The 22,200-nt window shown below is 31.2% G+C and overlaps 2 protein-coding genes across 3 annotated transcripts; one reads left to right on the forward strand and one right to left on the reverse strand.

Annotated features, from left to right (window-relative positions):
* Positions 1 to 3,886: 3,886 nt before the first annotated feature.
* On the reverse strand, positions 3,887 to 5,550 carry LOC130591888 (uncharacterized). Its single transcript, XM_057395841.1, has 4 exons — positions 5,383 to 5,550; positions 5,040 to 5,296; positions 4,148 to 4,265; positions 3,887 to 4,048 (listed from the first exon to the last, which is right to left on the reverse strand). Exons 1-4 carry the CDS (start codon positions 5,548 to 5,550, stop codon positions 3,887 to 3,889), a joined length of 705 nt encoding a protein of 234 aa, XP_057251824.1.
* A 9,494-nt stretch (positions 5,551 to 15,044) lies between these two features.
* Positions 15,045 to 20,872, forward strand: LOC104897393 (uncharacterized). Of its 2 annotated transcripts, XM_010684259.4 has the most exons (2): positions 15,045 to 16,927; positions 20,523 to 20,872. In XM_010684259.4, the coding sequence occupies exons 1-2, from the start codon at positions 15,129 to 15,131 to the stop codon at positions 20,527 to 20,529; spliced, it is 1,806 nt and encodes a 601-aa protein (XP_010682561.2). In that variant the 5' UTR covers positions 15,045 to 15,128; the 3' UTR covers positions 20,530 to 20,872. The 2 variants fall into 2 exon arrangements, with proteins under 2 accessions (XP_010682561.2, XP_010682562.2); XM_010684260.3 differs by lacking the exon at positions 20,523 to 20,872 and having other exon boundaries at positions 15,045 to 16,931.
* The last annotated feature ends 1,328 nt before the right edge of the window (positions 20,873 to 22,200 follow it).

Below are 22,200 nucleotides of genomic sequence, written 5' to 3' on the forward strand. Positions count from 1 at the left end.
TCTGCAAAATACCAAAAAAATGTTATATTTCACATAACCACGAATATTAAATGGTATATTAGAAGCAAATATGTATAGACAAAAAATGAACAATACATACCATGTAACATGTTATAGAATTTAGTTGAAGGAATACTTGTATAATTAATAAACGTACATATTGCCATGGAATAAAATACATATACATTAGATAGTGTTTGATATTTCTGAAAGTTTAAAACTTCATCAATTGTAATTAATAGTCTTAAATATAATAGTGTATTGAAATAATAATATTTTATTTGTTTTGTTGTTTTCATGTGGATATACATTCGAATAACATTAGTATAATGAGCCAACTTATAACACATCGCACAAATATATGAAGAATTTAGGTGAGAATCCTAATACTTATATATTATACTATTTATATATTATTTTTCTTTGATTTAAAAAATGATTACTAAACCGTTTATAATTAGTTTTATAAGAAATATTTGATATTCCATTAATATTGTGAAATGTTAAATGTAATAATTAGTTATTGTAATTTGTTTATAGTTTAATTGTAATGTAATAATTAGTTATATTGTATTTATTGGAAAGAAGATGGAATATCATATATTCATATATAAAACCTAACTATAAACGGTTTGATGAATACATACATGTATGATATGCATGTCGTTTCGAACCCCTTCCCTTCTTAACATGACGATATTGATTTGATGCACTTGGATCATCATTTTCATTATTCATTTCGAATTGGTGAATGAATTGAAATATTAAAAATAAATAATCATAGTATATCTTAATATATTATTTGAATGAATATTATAAACTATGAGAATTGATATACATACATAATATATATTATGTAATAGGAATACATATCTACGTATAGTTGGCAAATATTTCAATCCTGATTTTAGCCTTAATTTTAGTTATCAAATATTACCTAGCTACGGTTAGGTTAAATTATCATGTAATATATATGGAAGGTTTACAACCTTAATAATTTTTTTTTTATCAACATTAGAATCATAACGGATATTATAAGATAACATTACCTTAAATTAGACATACTTCCTGTTAATACTCACCATTTAAAATTTTAAACTTTATTAAATATACAATACTACAAACGTATTTATATATTAACGTTGAAATAATTGAATTTAGTCCGCAATATATTATATTAGTCGACTCTAATCATTATTTTATGATTAGTTCAAAGTTATATTGAAATTAGGGGTGAGAGTAAACAATCACTAGTGGAAAAATGAAGAAGGGCTGCGCTAAAAAAGGCATGTAGGGCTGCGCTTTTTGACAGCAGCCCTTTCAGTAGCAGCCCTTCACTTTTTAAGTAGGGTTGCGCTAGAAAGCGAAGCAAGCGCAGCCCTTAAGCTAGAAGGGCTGCGCTAGTTAGGAAAAAGCGCAGCCCTTCTAGCCCAGAAGGGCTGCGCTAGTCTGGGCTAGAAGGGCTGCGCTTTTTCCTAACTAGCGCAGCCCTTCCTACCAAAAAAAAAAAAAAAAAAAAAAATTTTTTTGTCATTTTTTTACTCATAATCTCACATTTTCTGAAATTAAACAGAAGAGAAACGAAACGAAAATACTAAACCCAAAACAATAAAAAGAATGAAACGAAAATGAAAAAAAGGAACAAAAACTAATATACAAAGAGAAGTATACAATAAGTATACAAGAACATTAATCAATAACAAAGAGAAGTATACAAGAAACATTAATCAAAATAAACAAAGAGAAGTATACAAGAATAACATTAATCAAAATAAACAAAGAGAAGTATACAAGAATAACATTCAAAAACAAAGAGAAGTATACAAGACATTAATCAAAACAAAGAGAAGTATCACAAGAACATTAATCAAAACAAAGAGAAGTATACAAGCAAGAACATTAATCAAAACAAAGAGAAGTATACAAGAACATTAATCAAAATATATAAACAAAGAGAAGTATACAAGAACATTATAGATCTGAAAAATACAAGAACTACAACCTAATAATGTTTAAATACATAAAACAAAACCCAAATACATAATTTAAGGAAAAAAAAATTTCGGAAAAACTTAAAATGGCTATTTGGAGGCTTAAACGAACTCGGATGGCTTAAAAAGCCTAAACGTCACGCATAGCAGTGAGTTTGACTCGTTGGCTCGTTCCGCTTCCGAAAAGGTATCACAATAGGCAATCGGACCCGCGTGCATGTTTAGTGCAAATCGAAAAACTTAAAATGGGTTTTTGAGACAAATGTTTATGGGAGTTTTTGAGAGAGAAGAGAGGATGAGAGAGAAGAGAGGTGAGAGATAAGGAGGAAAGGAATAATGAGGGACGTGAGAGAGGAGAGAGAATGAGGGATAATATATTTGACGAATCCCCGCTCAATATTTCAAAGCGCGCGATTCCGAAATTTCAAAATTTTTCAGGAAGGGCTGCGCTTTTTTAAAAAAGCGCAGCCCTACTAAGCAGAAGGGCTGCGCTTTTTAAAAAAGCGCAGCCCTTCACTTAGTAGGGCTGCGCTTTTTCAAAAAGGCGCAGCCCTTCTTACCTACAGAAGGGCTGCGCTTTTTTGAAAAAGCGCAGCCCTACTAGTGAAGGGCTGCCCTTTTTTAAAAAGCGCAGCCCTTCTTCTTAGTAGGGCTGCGCTTTTTTAAAAAAGCGCAGCCCTTCACTAGTAGGGCTGCGCTTTTACGAAAAGCGCAGCCCTTCCTGCGCAGCCCTTTATGTTTTTTCCCCTAGTGAATGTAAAAACGTTTATAATAACAAACATACTTCCGGTATAATAAATTTTGGAGACACAAATTATTAATGCATTAAATCATTATATTATAAGTACGAACATATAATTATACTTAATACATAAATGATAAAAAGAACATAAGTTCTCGATTATACTTGCAAGAATCACATAATATTCTATGATCATCTGAAACTTCGTAGTAACATTCATGATCTTCAAAAAGATTTATATCCAGCTTACATGCTTGTTCTCTATCACATAAATAAAATCCTGATTCAAGAGACATCTTATTTTTTATCCATACTCCCGAAAAATTAGAACGAATTTTCTTCCTACATTCTACAATCTCCTTCAAATCCATTTTCATCAACGTACTTGGTATCATTTTGAAACCAACTTCCTTGTAACTCGCTTCTTGACTACAAAGATATATAAGTCCCAACAAATAAGTTGCAACTAAATATCCTTCATTTGATGCTTTCTCAAAAAATAAAATACCATCTTATATCCTCAAATCAGTAAAAAAGTATGCCTATAAAAAAACATATAGATATATGAATAAACCAATATAAAATATACTTGAAAAAAAAATCAAATAACATACACTTAATATGAATGTAAAGGCCTATAAATTTATATATATTATGAATAACTTCTTGTAGAAAAAAATTACCATTCCAACTCGAACAATAGCCTCAACGTTGTTGCACTCTAAACATCGTGTAAATATGAAATCCATCTTATCTATGTAATCCCAAGATAATCTTAGCAAGCTTTCTATTGATAACTTTTGTGGAACTTTGTTATCTTCACAAATAACATTGAGTGTCTTGCAACTATATCAAAAAAATTATTATCTTAACACATTATTTATAAAGGATATTGTAAAAACGTATGAATAATTAGTTGATCATGGTTCATACCTTAATTTGCCCCTAAATAAATCTCTGATAGAATTAGCTCCAACACGTGAAATAATATCAACAACAGTTTCTGTGGGAAGGCGTTCCATTATACATATATTATTAGACTTCATACTAAGAATTAGTTTATACTATTTGGCTTTATAAAATTATAAATCATATAAGTTGTATAAATAACGTATTTTTATGTACAACACATTAGGTTTGGATTACCATATAACTACGTTGGGACGGTTGATTTGACAACATGATTGTCCTTCCTACATCGAGTTACATCTCCTTCTCTAACCAATCCACTATTACATCTTTTGCAAGCATCATTGTACCAACTATATTGAATATCAATATCTTCAATAGTTGCCAAGCTAACACATATTCCAGCCTATAATAAACAAATATAAGGATACATTTTTTATCAGCTTCATAATATTATAGTAAATAAACTTATTAAAAGATATAGACAAAGTCAACATTCAATAACCTTATTCATCTCAAGTAGATCAGATATATCCTTGATTGATTCCTCCTTTAGAAAGTCATTTGTGTCATTAGATAATTGTGTCAATTGTCCACTCTTTTGTTCACCACTTGAAGGAAAGCTACATAATTATTATAATATATATTAACATAGCAATATAAATATAACATTTAAAAACATGAATATTTTAAAAAATATCAATATAAAATCGAAATCCAACCTATTCTTGAAGTTACTAATTTCAGGAATATCGTCATTAATGAACAATCTTGAAGCATAGCGGGAAGTGCAAACACGTATCTCTCCTAAAAAAATAAATATATTTCCAAAAGTAACATAATATAATTAATTTAATACATATTAATATATAGAGAAATGAAAAATAAAATAAATAGATAAAATTTAAACAAACCATGAAAGCTAGTTATTTTCCCGAACTGCATGATGACAATAATACAACAATCACTTCCTTCGGTTTTGAGAAATTGAGTCATCTCGTCAGCATGGGTAGTCCAAAGCACACAATTCAAGCTTGTATTACTAAACATAAAATCCATACAAATAACAATATATATTAATACATATATGTACAACGTATTATTTAAAATATTATTATTTAAATAGCAATTAAATTGTTTACCATATAACTTACCATGTATCAACCAACTCAATAGTCATCATTCGGGATTTAGTAGTTTCAGTTATTTCACTGTACCCCGTCAGTTGTCCAATGATATCTATTAAATCATATATAAAGCTTTACATAAATCAAACTCTACAATGAATATGTTAATTTATTATAGACCATAATAAACTGAATCACTTATACATAAACAATAATATGTTAATTAGTAATTTTAGAATTTTTGTTTATATAAACATTACCATATAATACGTGTCCGGTAACCGTTTTGATATAATATCTTTAAATTTAGCAAATGTAAATCCAAATTTTGGAATATCAAGAACTCGACATTCCTCTATGCGTGATCCGTAATTAAGAGATAATACACAATTGTGTGTCGTTGACTTTTCCATAGCACCATTTTCACGAACTAAGAAATTGGAGAATTGTCTAAATTCACCCTCCTTAATTTTTGGCATAAATTGCAATATTAGGCCTTTTCGATAGCTAGCTTGAATCTTACTTCCCTATTAATAAAATAAAATAATATTAAGTATACCATATCATTTATAAAATATATGAAATTAAAAAAAATCTCATGTAGTGACATTACCTCTGAATCCATCAAGACCATTTCAATACTTTCAGTTTCAAGTTGATTTTTGAAATTAGGCCTCTCCCAAACCCTAATAATTCGAACCTCAATAGTGCATAATTTCATCCCCTTCACTATTTCACTAATAGACACAATTTTCTTTTCATTTTGTATTCCAGAAGCCATTATAAATTAGTTCTAAGGGGGGATAAAACACTCAAATATATTGAACGTGTATTAATTGTACACGTTAGTAGGTGTGTAGGACGTGTTTTTATAAGCAAGCTATCACATTGAGATATAACATATATATGGAATAAAAAATAAAATTATATTCGTTATTAACTAATATAATTATATTGTCAAATATATGTTCAATTGAAATAGGGATTGATATATTCAAAGATTTTAAAATCGAATTAGAATATATGATCACGATTATTTAGGAATGATTTGTTTATGTATGTTAGGATATATATAGATATAAAGGGCTATTATGTTAAATAAAACAACTAATTGAAATTACCATATTTATTGATTGACATAATTTCGGTTGATGAGTTTAATTAAAGGAGTACATTATTTAGATGATAAACATTTTACAATTTCCATATAAATAAAATAAACGTGACTCTCATATCATTTTCGGAAATTATCAATTGGTATACATGTATATCACACAATTAAAGATATCAAAATGTGGAAACAATATGTTTAATTATAGAAACAATATGGAGAAGATATAAAGATCGCGTCTGGTCCAATAAATATAATAATTTATATATTTATATAAAATGTAACAATATTTTTTTAATAACCAAATCTATACAATATGGAATTACATACTATTTATATATGCTATAAGATGTAATAGATGTATTTTTTTTCAAATATATTATATAATCGTATTTTTTTTGTTTTATTATGATTTTTTAAAAAACAAACAACCTAAAGTATTGGTCTTAATGTCTTTTTTGTTAATTTTGCATTTATTCACAATTTAATTTGAACAAATACGAAAATGCAATTATATAGCTAATGTTTATTAATCAAAGTCCAACACATGATAAAATATACTTTATTAATTAAAAAACAGAAAAACATACATAGCCGAACATAATTCCATTTTTTTACAATTCTAAAAATAGGATATATTAAAAGACAAAATGTTAATAATATATAATAATATATAGATAATCTTCCTAATCATTCAAAGATGCTTCTATACCACTAATCACTTCATCTGAAACTTCACGTGCAAGAACAAATTGGTTACGTGCATGCATGATTTGAGCCATATAACCATAGTTTCATGACCTTTGCAATGTAAATCATCTAACTTTGTTGCTATATCTATAATCTTCTCTTCATAACTTGAAAACGTTTCTAAAAATAATTTTGTTGCTTCAACATAATTCTTCAATTCTGTTTGAACTCTTGAATCCATGGAGAGTAAATAAAAAAAACAAGAAAACTAATAACAATAAGATAGAATTTATATAGAGATATTAATACAAAAGTATTGAAGGTAAGTAAAAGAAATATGTTAATGGGGTTATTTATAGACGAAAATTTCGGCCAACTCATTCAAATCCTAATATGTTAGTTGTTCACATTGAATACATTGTTGCATCATAAAGTATATGGTTGAGAGAAAATGACACACTTTATTATTTTATTTTATACAATTATTTTATGTAAGATTTGGTGGTTGAAATAATAATAACAATGCAAATAAAAAGTTTATTGTTTTTTCACCCAACATCCAATTGCTTAAATAATAACGTATGAACATTAATTTAATAAAATAACTCGAAATAATGTAGAAATGTAACAATAAATTAATAGCTACAAAAGTAGTATTATTCATATAATTTATTCCATCGAAAAGTAGTCATGATAATACATAAGAATAATCCATAAATTACGATATTCTATTTCATAACACTGTAGAAAAATCGAACTTCTCGATCACACTTGCAATCATAACAGTCCAATGTATCATAACCATTAGGAACATAATAGACATCTTTTATATCCCACATCTTGCCCTTCATATGCTGATTTTCATTGGTCTTACAAACCAAGGGTGGCTTGTCTGACATATTCGATCTATTTCTTATCCAAATAGTGTTTAACATTCTCCTAAATATCTCTTACACTTTATAATTGACTCCATCGTTAGTTGTTTAAGTAGTGTTGTCAAAATATAGTGGCCATTCTCTATATCATCTCCGGATTTAGAAGATAGCCAAATTAACCGACAAATATGATGACATAGCATGTCCAACTTTTGTAGCTTCAATCAAACTACACAATCCATTTTGTAATTATTATGGGTATAAATTTGTACCTGCAAAATAAATATAAGGAACATATAAACAACATTAAGTTTTATACGTTTTAATTTAATATATACGTTTTAATTTAATAAATAGCAATAAACACATGTGAAACATTATATGGTTTTAATATGAAATTTACATGGTGTTAAATTTGTGCACACTCATTTAACATAATTAATATAAACATTTTATCCCCTAAAAAAAACAAATTGAAACATTTTATAATCTGTATTAAATTAATATTTTTAGATTTCATATATTATTTTCTATTTATAATCCATAACTTTATTATAAATTAACTTACCAAGCCATATCGAGTTAGGGCATCAGGATTTTTGCACTCAAGGCATCTTCCAAAGAAAATCTTAGCATTACTATTAACCATCCAAATACGATCAATTATTGTTTCGATAGCAACCTTTTTCATGACAGAGTCATCATCTGAAAGGGTCTTTAGAATCTTGCAACTATTGAAAAGGTAAAACAAAAAAATATAATTAGAATATATAATAATAATATAGTTTATAAACAATCAAATTTACAATACCTTAATTTGCAACAGAACAAATCAAATGGTGTTGAGAAGCAACGCGTCCAAGAATGTTGATTGTTATTTCATTAGGCAAACGATTAAAAAAAATAAGTTTTAAACTCGACATTTTTCTTTTGAACGAATTGGATCCTTTAACAGAGGATTTTATCTACATATATATATAGATTAATACTTAACTCAAACAACTTTCCATTGTCATGAATTCAATAAAATTCAAAAAAACTTCCATATATAAAGAAATACGGATTATATATTAAGGTAAGCATATACATGTCAATATTGTTAAAGAATCTCGATCAATACTATATCAATAAATTTGAAGGAAACGTTTCCAAATGCTCATATTTATTAAATATTATTACAATTTATATTGGAAATAATAAAATTTCAAATATTCATAATACATCTATTTCGACTTTTATTTTTCGACTTTTAATTATGACTATTTGAATAGTAGTGCTCTGACAATTAATATTTGTATAGAGACCTACAAAAAAGAAATATAAATGTAGTCAATAATAATAGTCAATAAATTTAATAATAATAATTATTATTATAATTAAAAAGAATATAACATTATAACATAATAAAATTTTTACTTGAACAAATAAGCACATTCCGCTGACCATTGCACGTAGGTAATGTCTCTAACAACATGCACCTTCAACCTCATGTTCATGTAAGCAATATTTGATTGAATAATAAATACGTACTTCATTGTTACACGGGATAGTAAATTTGAACGAAGTAATATTATATCATAACCCTGTATATAATATAATATTACGTTAATTACATAATTAAAATAAAACGAACATGTAAAATGAACAATTAACTAATGAAGGTAGACATACCTCTATTAAATACCGGATTATGATAGATAAACTTGTCTTAAATATGAACTTGATTTGGTTATCGCTTAATTCAATGCATATCGTTCAAGTTGCATCATAAATTGTGACGATAAATGATAAGTTACATTTATTCAACAACTTGAAACTTCCCATGTTGATATCAACTATATTCCCAATAACCCTAATTGGTTTGTCCTACATATTACATTAAAATACAATTAAGAGACATAATAAATTATAAAATGAAATAAATAAATAAGTAAGCACTAAAGAAAAAACTTACATGGATAATATTTATAAAATTAAATATCGATGAACGTGTTGCATTTGCTATAAGTAGAGTACGTATAATAGGTAACGGACAATGACGTATGAACTTATATTTTTCTTGCGCATAACGGTTGTTTTTAAACCTGTACGTTGGAATTAATTAAATTTCAAATTTCCGAAACACAATTAGCTTTATTTGAAATAAGTTTTTTGCAATTATTATGAATTAATAAGTAAGATGTTACCATTTTATCAACATAGATGCATCTGTTATATCTTACTTATTATTTATAAAATTGTAAAAGCTACGAACCTCACAGCTAGAATAGTTAAATATGTTTCGTTACAAAAAAATGGCTATAATAATCTTATTGTAAACTCCTATTAGTAACAAACATATACACCTACGAACCTCACAGCTAGATTATATTCCATAATAAGATTTGGATTGGCGAATTGAGAGGAAAAGTGGGTAGCTAGAAATGTGGAATGCACCCTATCAACGTCCCATGGTTGGTATTTTAGCAATATCTTTGAGATAAGTGGTAGTTTTAGTATTATTAGGCAGCTACTGAAGCAAAACAATATAGGATGACGGCTGTGTACATGGATGATCGATGGATATATATCCCTTCTTCAAGGTATATTGTCTAGCTAGGATTGATTTATTGTTTAAAATCTTTATGTATAAAGTATGGAGCCAAATACTATCCAAAAAAAGTTTATACACCTATATATATATACTAAACGTATCAAGTTAATAGGAAAACATTCCTTATTTTAAAAACCGACATATATCTTTTATTATACTATACATATAATCAGGTAACTTTATAAATAATATTGATGATTCAATAAATACCAAAAATAAACCGTATTTTTTAAACATTCCTTAGTTAATAACATTGACGATTCAAAAAACCGACATATATCTTTTAAACATATTTTTTATGAAATTCGAATTAGTTATGGTTAAATAAAACACAATTTGTTTAGTGGCATAATTAAATAGGACATATAAAACTTCGGATAAATATGACAAATTAATACTAGGGGAAAAAACATAAAGGGCTGCGCAGGAAGGGCTGCGCTTTTCGTAAAAGCGCAGCCCTTTCCTGCGCTTTTCGTAAAAGCGCAGCCCTACTAGTGAAGGGCTGCGCTTTTTTAAAAAAGCGCAGCCCTACTAAGAAGAAGGGCTGCGCTTTTTAAAAAAGGCGCAGCCCTTCACTAGTAGGGCTGCGCTTTTTCAAAAAAGCGCAGCCCTACTAAGAAGAAGGGCTGCGCTTTTTAAAAAAGGCGCAGCCCTTCACTAGTAGGGCTGCGCTTTTTCAAAAAAGCGCAGCCCTTCTGTAGGTAAGAAGGGCTGCGCCTTTTTGAAAAGCGCAGCCCTACTTAGTGAAGGGCTGCGCTTTTTTAAAAAGCGCAGCCCTTCTGCTTAGTAGGGCTGCGCTTTTTTAAAAAGGCGCAGCCCTTCCTGAAAAATTTTGAAATTTCGGAATCGCGCGCTTTGAAATATTGAGCGGGGATTCGTCAAATATATTATCCCTCATTCTCTCTCCTCTCTCACGTCCCTCATTATTCCTTTCCTCCTTATCTCTCACCCTCTCTTCTCTCTCATCTTCTCTTCTCTCTCAAAAACTCCCATAAACATTTGTCTCAAAAACCCATTTTAAGTTTTTTCGATTTGCACTAAACATGACGACGGAGTCCGATTGCCTATTGTGATACCTTTTCGGAAGCGGAACGAGCCAACAAGTCAAACTCACTGCTTTGCGGTGATGTTTAGGCTTTTTAAGCCATCCGAGTTCGTTTAAGCCTCCAAATAGCCATTTTAAGTTTTTCCGAAATTTTTTTTTCCTTTAAATTATGTATTTGGGTTTTGTTTTATGTATTTAAACATTATTAGGTTGTAGTTCTTGTATTTTTTCAGATCTATAATGTTCTTGTATACTTCTCTTTGTTTATATATTTTGATTAATGTTCTTGCTTGTATACTTCTCTTTGTTTTGATTAATGTTCTTGTATACTTCTCTTTGTTTTGAATGTTATTCTTGTATACTTCTCTTTGTTTATTTTGATTAATGTTATTCTTGTATACTTCTCTTTGTTTATTTTGATTAATGTTCTTGTATACTTCTTGTATACTTATTGTATACTTCTCTTTGTATATTAGTTTTTGTTCCTTTTTTTCGTTTTCGTTTCATTCTTTTTATTGTTTTGGATTTAGTATTTTCGTTTCGTTTCTCTTCTCTTCTGTTTAATTTCAGAAAATGTGAGATTATGAGTAAAAAAATGACAAAAAAAAAAATTTTTTTTTTATTTTTTTTTTTGGTAGGAAGGGCTGCGCTAGTTAGGAAAAAGCGCAGCCCTTCTAGCCCAGAAGGGCTGCGCTTTTTCCTAACTAGCGCAGCCCTTCTGGGCTAGAAGGGCTGCGCTTTTTCCTAACTAGCGCAACCCTTCTAGCTTAAGGGTTGCGCTTTTCTAGCGCAGCCCTACTTAAAAAGTGAAGGGCTGCTACTGAAAGGGCTGCTGTCAAAAAGCGCAGCCCTACATGCCTTTTTTAGCGCAGCCCTTCTTCATTTTTCCACTAGTGCAAGTTGCAATCAAATTAAGATCCTAAAAAGTTATATTCCATTGTAAGATTTTGTAATCACGAACCATCTCCTGCATTTGTGTGCTTGCTGGTAGAAAAAAGGATCTTTATTTTATTCTCTATTTTCAGTGGATTGTGTTGAAGTTGACAAATTAATACATTGGACAAAGTAGTTAATAAATTGATAATGACATGAGAAAAAGATAAATAAGTACATACATAAAGGGCATAAAGATGTAAATTAATCTTATTACAACTACATACTAAAAAATAAATATAAAACAAAATAAATTATAAAGGTTATAGATAATAAAAGTGGTAATGACAACTACATAGTGACTTTAATTACTACGTTTTAATCAATTGATAGATAATCAACCAATACTTTGTTGTTAATGCTATAACATTCCGTATTGTTTAAATCAATATCTTCAAAATACTCATCATCAATCTTGTAAGCTCTTGATTGGAATGCATTGTAGATCATATAACATCATGCTCGAAAAATAAAAATATGGGCAATATCCATGTATTGTTGTCTTAACGTCTTCAACATAAGCCCAAACTTCATTGCTTTTATTAAAATGATATGTGAACATATTGGACACATTGTGGAAATAAAGATGCTCTCCACGAAAAAGTGTTAAAACCATAGATTCAACATATAAGAAATTCGAATATTCAACTTTAGCGGGCCATTTTTTGGATGAATTTTGTGTTTCTATTATGTTTCGAGGAGAACATAATATTGACTTAGAGATAGGGGAATAAGTTGACATCAATATGCAAATGGAAAAGACGAAAATGAGTTGGGATGTTTGAAGAGAAAACGACACTATTTATACTAAAAAATGTTATGTTTATTTTGCAAATTTACGTTATTTAGGTAATTAGTATCCAAAATTATGGTTGATTGACAATCAAAATAACTATTGATTGATTGATTGGTAGTATCAATTTAAATTAACTGATTGATTGACAATTACCATTAAGGGAGGCACTAATTAAGATTGATTGATAATTTAAATTACTTCCCGTATTTAGTTGGTTAGTAAAATTTTCGTAAATACCCAATATGGCAATTAAAATTTTCGGCCAACCTAATATTAATTTGAATTTTGAATTACGTAATTGTACCAATAATTAACATCAATCACATTAATATATAAATGGAATATACTTGATTTCTGGAAATCTCATATGATATCATGAAATTACTTGCCTAACTTAAAAAACCAATCAAATTAAATTTCGATTTCCTTTGCATTTTTCATTAAATTTCGGCCATTATATTCCGAAATGCCACGTGGACACTCTCATTGAGCGTTTAATTGTGAGGAGCTCTAAAATTGCTCGGTTAATGTGAGCTTGACACGTCAGCTTTTGTCTTCTGCTTTAGATAATAGTATAGATAATGCAAATAAAAAAAAATTCAAAGAACTCATCGATATTCACGACAAATATTATATTCTTAAGTTAGTTTTTTTAACACTCTTTATATTACTATACTGTCGCAGCCTCGCAGGCATCGCGACGTTCATATATGGCTAGTGAGAGTGTTGTATACTTGTATTAGGGTGCGTTCTGTTCAACTTAAAAAATTAAGTTTCAGGTCCAATAAGTTCAGATAAGTTGCAATAAGGTCTAATAAGTGCAATAAGTTCCAATAAGGTCTAATAAGGTCCAATAAGTTTCAATCAGGTGCAATAAGTTCCAATCAGGTGCAATAAGTTCCAATCAGGTCTAATAAGGTCCAATAAATTCCAATCAGGTCTAGTAAGGTCCAATAAGGTCCAAATAGTCAATGTTTAATAAACATTTGCACTTCCTCCGTTTCTTTTTACTCGCTACACTTTCCATTATGGGAAGTTTCACATTACTTGCTACACTTCTTTTTTGGGCAATAAACTCTCTCTATCTCTCTCCTCCCACATGGGTCCCTTTTCTTTCTACTCTCTACCTCTCTCTTCTCCAAAAATTGTCTAGGAGTCCGTGAAATGAGAAGTATAGCGAGTAAAAAGAAACGGAGGAAGTATTACCCTTCAAAAAAAATAAAATAAACATTTGTATTATTGTCCACTATTTTGTTATTCATAATTTAATATCACTATTAGCGGATTATGTTATTATTAGAATTTTAATTAAAGTACCACAATGATTATAGAGTATTATACTTGTATTAGTGTATTATTTTATTATTTATTTGTATTATGTCTATTATTTTATTATTTATTTGTATTATGTCTATTATTTTATTATTCATATTACTATTAGCTGATTATGTTATTATTAGAATTTTTATTAAAGTACCACAATGTATAGTATTATACTTGTATTATTTTTTTTCGATAAGTTGGTTTTATTTTCATTGATTAGGAAAAGGAGAATCAGGCCCCATAATCAAGCCCTTTACAATGAAAGTTTACTGCCTTTTGCTCAGCTTAAATTAGTAACTACTAGTATTTTATAAAATTAATTTTTTGATTTTCTACTAGTGTTTTATAAAATTAAAACAACACTATTATTAGATATATTAGTGATGAAAGTTATGTATAGGCAAATATAAATAGTAATTTTTTTGTAAAATTAATTATCATAAGAGATAATTAATAATGATTATTTTTTAAAGGACGAATTATAATAATTATTATTCCATAAAAAATTTTGAGGGGTAGTATTTACGTTAGTGGTAATATTTATATTATTCATGGTCAATGTTTTTGTCTAATAAGGTCAAATAAGTTTCAATCAGGTTCAATAAGGTCTAATAAGTTTCAATCAGGTCCAATAAGGTTTAATAAGTTTCAATCAGGGTCAATAAGTTCCAATAAGGTCAATCAGGTTCAATCAGGTCCAATAAGTTCCAATCAGATTCAATCAAGTCCAATAAGTTGAATCAGGTCCAATCAGGTTTAATAAGTTCCAATAAGTTCAGTTCAGGTTCAATAAGTTCAGTTCAGATAAGTTTCAATAAGTTCAGGTCCAATAAGTTGAATAGAACGCACCCTAGTGTTAGATCCGATCGTTCTTTATAAATTTCTATACAAGAGTATTTCGTCGTCCAAAACAATTCATCTTCTTTTATTTATCTTTCTCTCTCCTCTTCATTAACACAGTCACAGTAGAACATCCTTCATTCATTCTTCCACATGGATCTGCTTCGAAGTTATTCAACAAACCCAGAAGAGGAAGACGAAGAAGAACAACAGCAACAACAACCTCAATCTCACCCCACAAAAAACGAAAATGAAGAAGACGAAGATGAAATTCCAATTATACCCCTCCCTACAAAATCCGCCGCCCCAAAAGTCGACGATACTGCTCTCTCTCTCCTCAATTCCTCCTCCACTTCCACCTTCACAAAACCCTTAGACCCAACTCAGCACCTCGTCTCCTACAACCCTACATACGACCAACTTTGGGCCCCCATTTTAGGCCCAGCCCATCCTTACGCCAAAGACGGCCTGGCCCAAGGTCTCCGCAATCACAAACTAGGGTTTGTCGAAAACGCCGCCATTGATTCGTTTGTCTTTGATGAACAATACAACACTTTCCACAAATATGGTTACGCTGCTGATCCTTCTGCTTCTGCGATCAACAATTTCGTCGGTGATTTTGATACATTGGAGAAAAACAATGGTGTTTCAGTGTATAACATCCCACAGAGCGAGCAGAAACGTCGTCGTCTCGAGAATAAGAAACAGATTGACATTGATAATGGTGAAGGTGGAGAAGTTTGTAGAGAGGAAGGAGAAGAAGTAATGAACCCGGCTTCGGATTCGTGGTTATTGAAGAATAAGACGAGTCCATGGTCGGGGAAGAAAGAAGGGTTACAATTAGCATCTGAGTTAACTGATGAACAAAAGAAGTATGCTGAAGAGTATGCTAAAAAGAAGGCAGAAGAAAGAGGGGAGAAAATTGAGAAAGGTGAAGTTGTTATTGATAAGACTACATTTCATGGTAAAGAAGAGAGGGATTATCAAGGACGTCCATGGATTTCGCCTCCGAAAGATAAGAAAGCAAGCAATGATCATTGTTATATTCCGAAAAGATGTGTGCATACATGGAGTGGACATACTAAAGGGGTTTCTGCAATTAGGTTTTTCCCAAAGTATGGACATTTGATTCTGTCAGCTGGGATGGATACCAAGGTTAAGATATGGGATGTTTATGGGTCTGGAAAATGTATGAGGACTTATATGGGGCATTCGAAGGCGGTTCGAGATATATGTTTTTCCAATGATGGGACAAAGTTTTTGAGTGCAGGGTATGATAAGAATATCAAGTATTGGGATACTGAGACTGGTCAGGTAATATCTACATTCTCTACTGGAAAAGTTCCTTATGTTGTTAAGCTTAATCCTGATGATGATAAACAGAATGTGCTTTTAGCTGGTATGAGTGATAAGAAGATTGTGCAATGGGATATGAATACTGGAGAGATTACACAGGAGTATGATCAGCATTTAGGGGCAGTAAATACGATTACTTTTGTTGATAATAATAGGAGGTTTGTTACTTCTAGTGATGATAAGTCTCTTAGGGTGTGGGAGTTTGGTATTCCTGTTGTGATTAAGTATATTAGTGAGCCTCATATGCATTCGATGCCGTCTATTGCTGTGCACCCCAATACTAATTGGTTGGCTGCTCAGAGTTTGGATAACCAGATTTTGATTTATAGCACTAGGGAGAGGTTTCAGCTTAATAAGAAGAAGAGGTTTGCTGGGCATATTGCTGCTGGGTATGCTTGTCAGGTTAATTTCTCGCCGGATGGTCGGTTTGTTATGTCGGGAGATGGTGAGGGTAGAATGTGGTTTTGGGATTGGAAGACTTGTAAGGTTTTCAGAACATTGAGATGTCATGAGGGGGTTTGTATTGGATGTGAGTGGCATCCTTTGGAGCAAAGCAAAGTGGCAACTTGTGGCTGGGATGGACTGATTAAATACTGGTGAGTTATACACTTCTTACATTTGCAACTATTTATAATCGCTTGAGAATTTGTTACAGACTTGATTTTAATTGTTGATTTCATTTAGTGAGTCATTCGACATAGCTAACTTGCTGCTTGTTGATAATATAATGTGATTTATAGCTGTTGCTTGATTCTACTTTTCTGATTGTTCCTGCTGCACTGATAAGTCCGAACTAAGTAATCGGTTGTGTATTCATACATGCGTTGTTATTGATCGAAATAAATAATTTCTTGTTGGAAGAGTTAAGTGCCACTGCCTGCTTCTAATTTTGCTGATTGTTTTTGATGGATCTGTAAACCCCAGCACATATATCATTTCCATATTAAAATACTGTCCAGAATAATGGTTTATTGAAACCAGTGTAATGTTCATTTAACCGACTATATACTAGTTGGTGAGAGGATGCAAATCTTCTGCAGTAGTCCAACCATTCTTGAAGGTTTAGGTCCAATAAGATAAAGAACCTTAAAAGCATGGCACTGCTCTTTCAAGTGCTTTTAGCATCTTTTTTTTCTTATAAATTTGGCTATTATGGAAACCATCATGGTATGTGCTGCTGTATAACAGTACAAGTCTTAATCTCTATTTGAGATTGTTTTTCCTGCAACAATCTTTTATGCAACTGTATGTGGTAAGGATTAATTGAAATGCGAAATTTTTATGCAACAAGTAATGTGAATTTCTTGTGTAAGTGATGAAAAAAGTACTCTTGGGGCGTGTTCGGCAACAATAGCTGTGGTGGTAGCTTTTAGCTATGAGAGTAGCTGTTAGTTGTGCTGGTAGCTGTTAGTGGTTGGTGTGTAGCTGTTAGCTATTAGATGTCCAAGTAGCGGTGTAAAATATTGATGTTCGGTAAAAGAGGCTGTCAAAGTAGCTGTTTAAGAATAACTAGTTAAAAACTCAACTAAAACTATAACATATTATTTATACACCACTAAAAGCTACCCAAAAGCTACAAATTGTAGCTTTTGACAAACACTACTAAAACACTACTTCAGTCACTAAAAGCTACTTACACCACTACCTTGCCAAACACTCTTATTTTTTCTAATTAGTGTTTTGACCAAGTCAAGACACTAAAAGCTACTTGAAAAGCTTGTGCCGAACACGCCCTTGGTGATGGCCTTTGTTTGGAACCCATGGTATTGCTATTCTGTGAAGGACTAGAAGTATGTTGGGACTTGGGAATTAAGTTGAAGTTAAAGGTTCGGTTCTCCATTTCACTGACCATTATCTAGATGCATACGGTCCTACAAAGTTGAGAGAGTTAAGGGGAGGGGAGAGTAGGGATTGGCATCCGATTTATGTGTTCTATGAGGTGTGTGGGAGCTGCTATGCTATTATTGGTTGGGCTTGTGGATGTAGTTTTTTGAAGATGAGAATTCCAAACCAATGTTAGGCTGCTAGTTTTTCTTTTTGATGGGTGGATGAATGTATGAAACCATCAATAACAGCTTACCTATAGATTTAAAATTTGGAGCAAGGAGATGTCTTATGTTGGTGAGGAGATAAAATTGTCCTGTAGCAGGGAAGGGAGATGCCTTTTGAAGTTTAGAGATCTATTGTAGAGGTGCATATATATAACATGGAGGAGGTGATATATCGTCCCTGAAGTTAGGTATGGAAACTTTTGGATAATGTCCTTTGGTTGGATCATGGATGCCTTCTCATTTTAAATTTTGGGGTGAATGTCTTCATGGGGTTAATGTTAATGCTGAACCCCATAGCTTTTTAACTAAATTTGATTTTCCAGTCTCTATATGGAGGTCATTTCAAGCTGAATTACGTAGACTCCAGCGCAACTTGTTTGCCACAGTGAGGCACTTGATCTGATCATATTCAATCTAGTAGCTCACTAGAGATCAAACATGATTTGAGAGTGCGTTTTTGACTTTTCGGTGGTCAATTTTAATAGATTCGGGCCGCTTTGCCTTCAGAGTTATGCTGACCTTGTGAGGTGCACTTATCTCTTTCACTAGCTAGTTTGTCTTGGATGTGGAAGTCTGTGTTAACATCGATGCTGCTGGGAAATACTTATTGTGTGAAATTGTTGGTTCTTTCATGTTAAGGTATGGTTGTTAGCATGTGGTTGAAGACTTTGTTGTCTTCCTTAAAATTCTAATTTGGAGCTATAGCCTATAGGCTATGTAATTTAACTTCTTGATTTGGAATGATTTTCAGTTTGTTGGAATTCTATGATAATTCTGTCTTCTATTTGTTATAATATGTTTGCTTCTGATGACATATATGGTTATCTTAATTCAGTTTATGACACCTTGTGAAGTTTCATTTTTGTACAGTGTACATGCTTTTAAATTCTCGAATTTGAGTACCTTATATGATCTATTGAGTTTTAAGTAGATGATGTTTCTATTGAATAAGACTCTTTCTTTAATGATTGATTACAACTAGAGTTTTAGGCGGACTTCTTTATAAGAAGCATTCCTTCACCTAAAATTAAAGAAGAAGTTTCAGTTCTATTAAGTTCAACTAAGTTTAGATAAGTTTTAATACCTTATAAATGAACTTCAATAAGTTCCAAAAAGTTCAGAATAGTTTAGTTAAGTTATTAGTTCAGGAGAATTCAGGTGAAGAGAACGTACCCCATAAATTTCCATGGGAAGGATGTGGGTGCCGAGGCTACCAGCCCATAAGGATTGTGATTTGTGGGTTGGTAACGAGTGGACCAATAGGAGAGAAAGGAGAGAGAGATGAGTGAGCACACTAAATTGTATGTGATTTTTTTTTTCTTACTCTCTCTTTTACCTTTTTTTTTGGAATACTACCATTTTGGCTCTGTATTGACCTTGTTTAATAATATACGGATCCTGTCCAATAAATTGTTTTTGTCCTAACTCCATCGTATGCCTATTGGGTTACCTTGTCCATTAACCAGGCCTAGGCACAGTTTATAGGGATCAAACCTGGGTGCATAGCATGATTAGTTAGCATAAAATGCATCTTATAGTCTAAATATCATAAATGCATCTTATAGTCTAAAATATCATTGTAGCTAATAGCTACTATGTAGTTATTAGCAAACTCTGGAACTGTTGTAGACTTCTGCTTTTCAATTTTGAGGCATATCTCATATTGTAGAGTGTGGCTTCCTTTTTGAGAGGGTATAAATTTCTGCAGAAATTTAACAATATTTAAACACCGATTTAGATGGAAACCATTTTTTGGCTGGCAAACATATGAAGCTCTCCAACTTTTTTCCCCATTTGGAACTTGTGTAGCCAATAAATTCTTTTTTGGTTTTATACTTTATAGGCACTTGGGAACCGCAGATAATTGAATCCATCATCTTGCTGGTATTTAGATTTGGATGTGTGTTTGTTTTTGCAGATGGAGAACACGATAATTTGGTCAAATTACTAGTCCATATGTTTGTGTGATTTAATTTCCTTTGTGTGGTTCAATTTTTCTAATAGCTGGAAATTCTCGCACATATCGTTTCGTGTGGATTTGAAAGGCCAGTAGGCCACTAATATGTGTTTGGTGTCAATAAGTTGAATAGGTTTTTTCATATGAATCTCCTAACAAACATGCTGGTGCCTTTTGTTGCAGGGACTAGAGACTTTCAAGAAATTTAGAGCAAATTTTGGCTATGCTGGTTGTTGAGCCTCAGGTCTGTGCAAGGAGCTGATATGTTTGATTGTCTGCAATTATGCACCATAGGTGCATTTAACAGAAAGTACATGTTCTGAAAGATCAGCATATCGGTTTCTGAAGTACTGTGATATAAACTAACTAGAGTAAGAATAGTGCAGTGAATGTTGTATACCTCGGGATTTTGACATTCTTTTCCCTCTTTACTTCGATAGAAACACAGTTCATGTACAATTATCGTGGCTGCTTTCCTTGAAGAGAATTTTACAGTAGCTGTTAGAAATCAGAAAAGTGTGTTCCTTTTTACTGCTGCTGCTTATATTGCTGTTTTTACTTCTGGAATCGAGGCGTATGCAAGTTCTTATTATAATGTAGGCTCCGTTTGGTAGGGCGTAAAACGTTTTCCTGGAAAACTGTTTTCCTCTATTTTCAGTTTTACATTGTTTGGTTGGCAAAAGAGTGTAAAACCATTTTCCCTTGGGGTAAAATTACTCTCCCAATGATGGAAAACCATTTTCCTTTCAAAATGAAGGGAAAACTATTTTTCTTCTCTCTCTTGTACATTCCTCTCACTACCTCATTACTTTCCCTTTCATTTTCCTTTCATTTCATTATATTTTTTACATCGAACCAAACAACGGAAAACTAATTTTGGAATTGTGTTTTCCATTGTAAATTGTTTTCCATGAAAATCATTTTACACTGAAAATATTTTACGCCCTACCAAACGGAGCCGTAGTGAAAAGTAAACATTGTGATTTGTCATCATGCTATTATTACTTCTTCCGTAATATAATAACTGCAACAAATGAATATTTTATATCTCACAAATATTACTAATTTGTCGCACCTGTTATGTTACGGAGGAAGTGTAAAAGTTTGAAATAGGTGAATGGTGCGCTGCTCGTACCCCTTAAAAAGCCTAATAAGTTCACTACACTACATGCATGATGCATCTCATATCATAATATGCTTTGACCTGACAAAAGTTCCAATAATGCTTGGGAGTAGTTTGTCAAACTAGTCTTCCAATCTTATATCAAGCGGACTTCACCATTGAAATTTTCTGATCTTCTTTGACTTACAAATATTAAAATAGGATACATTTCTTTCACGATTAATCCAAACTTTTGGGAGTAATACAGTTTCAATCAATGACTCTTTCTCCATGGTCTAAATTCTATTTTCTCAAGCAATTTAAAGATTTTTAATCAAATTAAAACTCTACGAAAGATGATATACTTTATAATGTTTGAAAAGCTTAAGAATAAAATGAAATAAAGGACGTACAATTTATTAATACAACCATTTCGTCTTATCGAATAGTTTAAAACACGCATTCAACAACTATTACGAGTTACAACAACTAATACTAGTTCTAAAACTAATTACTGTAATATTGCTTTTGCAAAATATACGTTGATTAGCTACTTTTCTTGAATTTTTCTATTTAAAGAACTATATTCTATTATAAAAACTCTAAATACGGAATTGTTTGGTAGTAATCAAGATAGCAAAAACTCTATTTTGCTCTTACTAAAAGAAGAAATGTCTAATTTTGTGTATTTCTCTCTCAAACTCTATATTCTTTCAAAACCTTCCCCTTTTCCCCTAAAATTCTATAAAAATCTCATAC

This window comes from Beta vulgaris, chromosome 6 (assembly GCF_026745355.1).
Source record: "Beta vulgaris subsp. vulgaris cultivar EL10 chromosome 6, EL10.2, whole genome shotgun sequence".
In the NCBI taxonomy this organism is placed as follows: Eukaryota; Viridiplantae; Streptophyta; class Magnoliopsida; order Caryophyllales; family Amaranthaceae; genus Beta; species Beta vulgaris.

What these genes read in the sequence shown, in the direction of transcription:
- LOC130591888 (XM_057395841.1), bottom strand. Translation starts at nt 5,550, where the DNA reads ATGGCTTCTGGAATACAAAATGAAAAGAAAATTGTGTCTATTAGTGAA. An exon ending in TGGTCTTGATGGATTCAGAG is followed by an intron (nt 5,297 to 5,382) that starts GTAATGTCACTA and finishes TTTTATTAATAG; the next exon opens with GGAAGTAAGATTCAAGCTAG. An exon ending in TCAAAACGGTTACCGGACAC is followed by an intron (nt 4,266 to 5,039) that starts GTATTATATGGT and finishes ATAATTATGTAG; the next exon opens with CTTTCCTTCAAGTGGTGAAC.
- LOC104897393 (XM_010684259.4), top strand. Translation starts at nt 15,129, where the DNA reads ATGGATCTGCTTCGAAGTTATTCAACAAACCCAGAAGAGGAAGACGAA.